The sequence below is a fragment of the Myripristis murdjan genome, chromosome 3 (assembly GCF_902150065.1).
Source record: "Myripristis murdjan chromosome 3, fMyrMur1.1, whole genome shotgun sequence".
Lineage (NCBI taxonomy): Eukaryota > Metazoa > Chordata > Actinopteri > Holocentriformes > Holocentridae > Myripristis > Myripristis murdjan.
In genome coordinates, this window is record NC_043982.1 from 22,868,553 (window position 1) to 22,874,528 (window position 5,976).

At 38.4% G+C, this 5,976-nt stretch overlaps 1 protein-coding gene across 1 annotated transcript; it reads left to right on the forward strand.

The window, feature by feature from the left end:
* The first annotated feature begins 2,474 nt into the window (after nt 1-2,474).
* On the forward strand, nt 2,475-5,771 carry LOC115354162 (uncharacterized). The gene is made up of 4 exons (XM_030044394.1): nt 2,475-2,819; nt 3,000-3,155; nt 4,084-4,176; nt 5,018-5,771. The coding sequence occupies exons 1-4, from the start codon at nt 2,475-2,477 to the stop codon at nt 5,324-5,326; spliced, it is 903 nt and encodes a 300-aa protein (XP_029900254.1). The 3' UTR covers nt 5,327-5,771.
* Nucleotides 5,772-5,976: the final 205 nt, after the last annotated feature.

Consider the following 5,976-nt stretch of genomic DNA (forward strand, 5'->3'; position numbering starts at 1 on the left):
GCTTCCTTCCCTTCCTAGTCGGAACAAAAATACCAGAAAATGAGCCAGCATGGCAAGTCCTTCTGAACCTGAAGGACATTGTTGAACTTGTCCTGTCCTCAGTTCACACAGAGGAAACTATCTGTTTCTTAGACAGCAAGATTTCTGAACATCGGCACAGGTTCCAGGATGTTTTCCCTCAGGAAAAACTAACTCCGAAGCATCATTTTCTAGAGCATTATCCCCAGCTGATAAAGGCTTTTGGTCCACTCGTATCATTGTGGACTATGCGCTTTGAAGCTAAGCATAGCTTCTTTAAGCGTGTTGTTAGGCACACCCACTGCTTTCGCAACATTCTGCTGTCTCTCTCAGTGAAGCATCAGTTAATGGTTGCATACCATCAACATGGCAATAAACCTGTCCAACCTTCTTTGCAGGTAGCAAAACTGTCAGTGGTTGATGTGACTGTGCTGAGGGAAGACATTAAAAAGGCACTGGACACAAAATTCCCAGGTGAGTCACATGTCCAGATGGCAAACACAGTGTGTTACAGTGGCACCAGTTACTCTTCTGGAATGATACTGCCACATGGATCGACAGGTGGACTCCCAGATTTTGGAGAGCTAATTCACATAGCTATTGTAAAAGGAAAACCTGCTTTCATTCTGAAATGTTTAAATGCTTGGTACATTGAACACCTTAGAGGCTATGAGCTTGAAAAAACAAATTTTGTGAAAGTTGTTGAACCAAATGAGTTGTCTGACATCTTCCCATTAGCAGCCTACACTGTTGCAGGTAGGCGAATGGTGACCCTGAAGCGTTACATTCACTTACTGTAGAGAGCAAATTGGTCAAGTTATTGTATCTTTGGTATGTCTGACTTCATAGGCGGAGTCATCAAAAACAAAACAAGACTTGTTATGTTTCTAAGATTAGTTTGGCTATGAATAAAATGTATAGGCTTTTTACATAAATTTGCCTGGAATAGTCTGTTTTCAGATTTTTACAGTTGAACTTCTTATACTTGTAGTAGTGTAGTGTAGTAGTGCTGGACCCATTTTGTAGCCGCCTTAGAGTGGATGCAGTAGTTCTGATAGGAGCAAATGTAACACAGTTATAACACTTGCGCAACCAAACTGTGACCATGTCACTGTGGTGGTATGAACCCTTTGCCCTTTGGTCTTTATAGTTCACTCACAGTTGGCCATACTTTTTGTATTGACTTCTGCACTGTTCAAGATGAGACAGGGATAGCACATTACGAGGCAGGCAATAAAATATCAAGAGGCGTTCCAAAGCTAGGAGTTTGGGATGGTAAATATGCAATATGCAAAATGTTAACGGTGGGTTCTGCAAAAGTAAAGGCATTGACAGAAAGCTTGAACTCTTCTGGTGCTTAATGATGCTTAATCAGTATTACTAAGATAATGAAAAATACAAGGCGCAAACGGCAGATAACTACCAGGTGTAACAGCTTGTATAATTTTTTTGTAGCCTTGTTTCTGCCTTATAAATGATATAAATCACTTGTTTAAGATGTTTTTCTATTCCTCACACCACCATAAAACTAGACATGTAGTAACATAGCAGTGCTGTATAACTCTTCAGATCTTGTAATATTATTGGAAATCTAGAGAGTACAAAATGTGTATAGTGTGTATGTGTATATATATATATATATATATATATATATATATATATATATATATATATATATATGTATACACACACACACACACACACACCACTTTGTCTCAAACTTGAATGATGTCTTTGCTCTTTCAGATACTACAATGTCTCAACTTGTCAAACTTCGGGTCATACTTGAAGATCATGACATTCGTAAACTGGAGTTAGCCCAAGGAGTCCCAGGGACTGTGAATGAACTTGAGTGTATTGTGAGAGAGACATTTGGGATCAACCAGAGATTTTCTTTGCATTACAAAGATCTTGATTTTGGAGAGGAATTTTTTTCTCTCACCTCCACAGGTGACATCAAGGACAAGGATACCATTAAAGTGGTTCACATTGTTGATCCTCCAGTAATTACTCTGAATTTTACTGATGTGGGCAGCTCCACTCCAAACTGTTCGGCGTCCTCTATCCATGACTCGGAGACTGCTGGCAGTTCTTGGAATGACACTTCTTCGGTTGCATCCCAGGATACACTGATTCTGTCATCACCTGAACACACAGCTCAGCGATCACAGGGTTGGCCTACTGAATTTCCAGTACCTCGCTTTGCCTATGACACGGAGCTTGTGCTTGCATCAGGAAATGAAACCTTCAAGAAGAATGGAGTTTTGCTCAACTTTACTGCAGTCCTTCCAGATATCTTAGAGAAATTGGCAGAATGCATCTTTCAGTATGTAGCGTATCCTTCAAGTGCGCAGTTGTCTTTCGTGGCTGAGGCACTAGTTCAGAAGCATCCTTGCCTCAGAGAACCAGGATCATTTAATGGATGCTATGGGTGGCAACAGAGACTGAAATATAAAATGGGCAATTACAGATCCAAACTTCGAGGGCTTGGATGTCCTGAACTGGAGGTGAACTCTCTGAAAAAGAAGCGACCACACGAGAAGGCACCTGCAAAGAATATCAAAAAGGCAAGAAAGGCAGAAGTGAACTACTTACCACCACACCCACAAGGAGAAACGGAGGAATGTTTGGAACAAGAACGAGTGGAACTCCTTAATGAAGTGAAGAAGAGGAATAACTGGCAGATCATCAATGAGAAAATGGCGAAGACATTCTCCATTCGCAGGCAGGAGGTTGTCAACGGAGAACCACCCATCAGGGAATTCAGGGACCGTTGGCCTGCTCTTTTTGATGCAAAACAGGTATAGTGGTCTACAAAACTAATACTGAGCATATAGCCTTTTCTTTTCAAGTTAAACATGCTTTTGAACATTCATGGGGGGGGGGGGTAAGTTTTGAGTGTTATTTTTCTAGATATGAAAGTCTAATTTTGACATTTCTCTAATTGCATGTCCCTTTTTGTGCTTTTATTTCCCATACAGATCAATGAAGAGTTTAAACGGATCACCACAGTCAACCTTGAGTCAACCTTTATGGCAAAACTTGATCAGTACCTCCCAAGAATAATGTCTTTGGTATCTTCGCGGGGAGGAGCTGCAAAAATGAAGATCCAAAACATCAAGAACATACTGCTTGAGGTATGAATCTTTTTGCTGTTAATTAGAAAAGAAGGGACACCCACAAACTGTACACTTAAGCAAAATAATATATATTTAATTCTCATAACGTTTCGGTCAGAGACCTTCATCAGGTATGTACATACAAATGGAATCAGGCCAATCATTATTGCTTGTGAGCAGAAGTGACAGGACAGACCTTGTGGCTCAGAGTGGACTCCATCACAACATCACTTTATCAGAAAACATCAGTTTACCTGAATCCATACTACACATCATTAAAATATCTGTATTTTCATTATTAAAATATATATATATATATATATATATTTTAGTTAAATTGATGTTTTTTGATAAATTGATCTTATTATGAATTATAGGAGTCCACTCTGAGCCACAAGGTGTCTCCTGTCATTTCTGATAGCAAGCAAACAATGATTAGCCACTGTGTACCCTACTTTTGTATATAAAGACCCGGATTCCATTTGTCTGTATACACCTGATGAAGGTCTTTGACCGAAATGTTGTGCAAATTATTAAATATAGTCTTTATTGTGAAAGTGTAGACAGTGTGTGGGTGTTCCTTCCACTCCACCTACACACCTGTCAAATAGATGCTTAAAGTGTGCCAGAGATTTTTGTGTACCTGTTGCTGTTTAATTTAAACTGGTGATATTTGACTTGTCAGCTCCTTCCCTATTGCATGAATTTGGAGTGCTCCTCTCTGAAATGATTGAACTTGAAATTTAGAGGAAAAGTATTTAAGGATGAGGGTTTGGGCTTCATCATTTACACTTTTTTCCAGCCTTCTTACCCAGGGACCTACTTTGTTTCTGTATCACTCCACAATAGCTCTCCTCAGAATTGCTTGTTTACAGTCTTGGTAGTTGCAGCTATATGGAAGTCATATGGCAGAGCAGATCTAAGAAATTTTTCATTTTCTTTTCAGGGTGATACAGTTGAAAGACGGAGAGAGGTTGCCATCCGCTGCCTGGTCGTGTATCTCGGGGAAAAGGAAAAGGATCTTGTTGAGGAATACTTGGTAGGCAACACTAAATCATCAGATCTTCACCCTTTACAAGTTGTGTTCTTTTTTTTTAAACTTTTTTTTTTTTTTTTTTTTTTTTTGGATACCAGCATCAGAAAAGCTATGCTCTGATTTGTTTTTATTTTTCTTCGATCAAAATTTTATACTGCTTCAATAACATTTAAGATATTGACATTAAGCCTAAAACACTATTAAGATTATATGTTTGTATTTTTCCAAGTGAGCTACCCCTTTTATTGTTTGCTTGCTCCTGCAAAGCAACACATTACAGACTACACATTACATTATAAAATCTACTCTTACTCTAAAAAAATTCAAAAAAAAATCTAAACATTTTGATTTGAATGAGTGAATGATACTTTACTGATCCTTTGCAGGAAATTACAAGTGATTTTGGTTTTATGTAAATATTTAAAACAAGATTTTTTTTGACACACATTTACAAATATTCAGAAGAAGCAGATAGCAGGCAAGGACCCAGATACACCTATCCTGCCTTGAGCCTATAAAGTTGTAAAGGCGGTGATGTCGTCATTAACCCTTGCTAGGTTGCAGGCTCTGTTCCTTACATTTTCTAGAAATGCTTTTGTTGCAGACATTATTTAGCTGTTGGGCTGATGTAGTTTTAAAAGTAAAATAATTCCACACATCTGACATTTTAACATTAATCTTCTATCCTCAGCATTGTTTATGGATGAATTTGGTGTAAAATAACTGGGCTGCGGCAAGCAAGAAGTGGTAGATTTAGCCACTTTTTGCAGACAGCAGAGTTCGGAGGAGTCTTCCATATAACTAAGTTAACTCATTTCGATTTCTGTGCTTCTGACTTTAAAAGGATGGCGAAGGGCAGTATGGAGATGTCACCAACCAAGTGATGAAGATAGTTGTCACCAGAGAGGCTACAGCATCTGATCCAGCCAGCGCAACCATCGTGATGGAGGGAACAGAGGTCCTGAGGGGCGTGGATGTAGCAAGAGGCTGTGCCTTGTTGATGGGTCTGATATACGCACTCAATCTGAGCTACCCAAAAGAACTGAAACACACCTTCGAGGTATTTCAAAAGATACTCCTTGAACTGGATGGCCTGAAAGCCAGCCCTAAAGTCATGTCGCTTAAAAACAAGCTGCTGTCATCAAATGAGTGAACACTGGGCATCTGGCAAGACTGTACTGTGAAATGTATTGACACAGCGGTAAGCATATATGTGAAATTTCATTTCAGGTGAACTATCCCTTTAGTTTGTTGTATACTGTGTTCCTAAGTGGTTCAGTTTTTCTTCTGATGTTAACTTCTTGCTGAGGTGAAATAGCAGTCATATGTTCACAGTATCATGTCTAATTGCACAGATGTAAACAGGCTCTATGTTCCAGGTAGCACTTAGTGTGTGACATGTTTTATATTGATGCAAAGCCTGCATTGTCTCTTGGTAGGTTTCCGCCATTGTTAAATTCAAAACAAATGATAAACATGGTTTTATTTTGGTTGTCATTTCAACTATTTAAAAGAAAAAGTTTACAGCACTCTCACTTAAAAATATTTTGGTTAATTTAACAGTTTTTTTTTTTTACTTTTTATCTGAAATTGTATTGAAATGGAGCACATTTTATTTTTATATGTTTTTATTTTATTTAAACATACAGATAAAAGTGAGAGGTGTCCATGTTCATGCACATTTGAAAGTATGTGCATTTGAAAGGATGTGCAAAGGATGTGCAATGGTTTGAAAATAAAAGGTGGAGTTGCCAGTTGAAATTGCCTTTTAATTGACTTGAGTGAAGAATAACTAAAAATAAC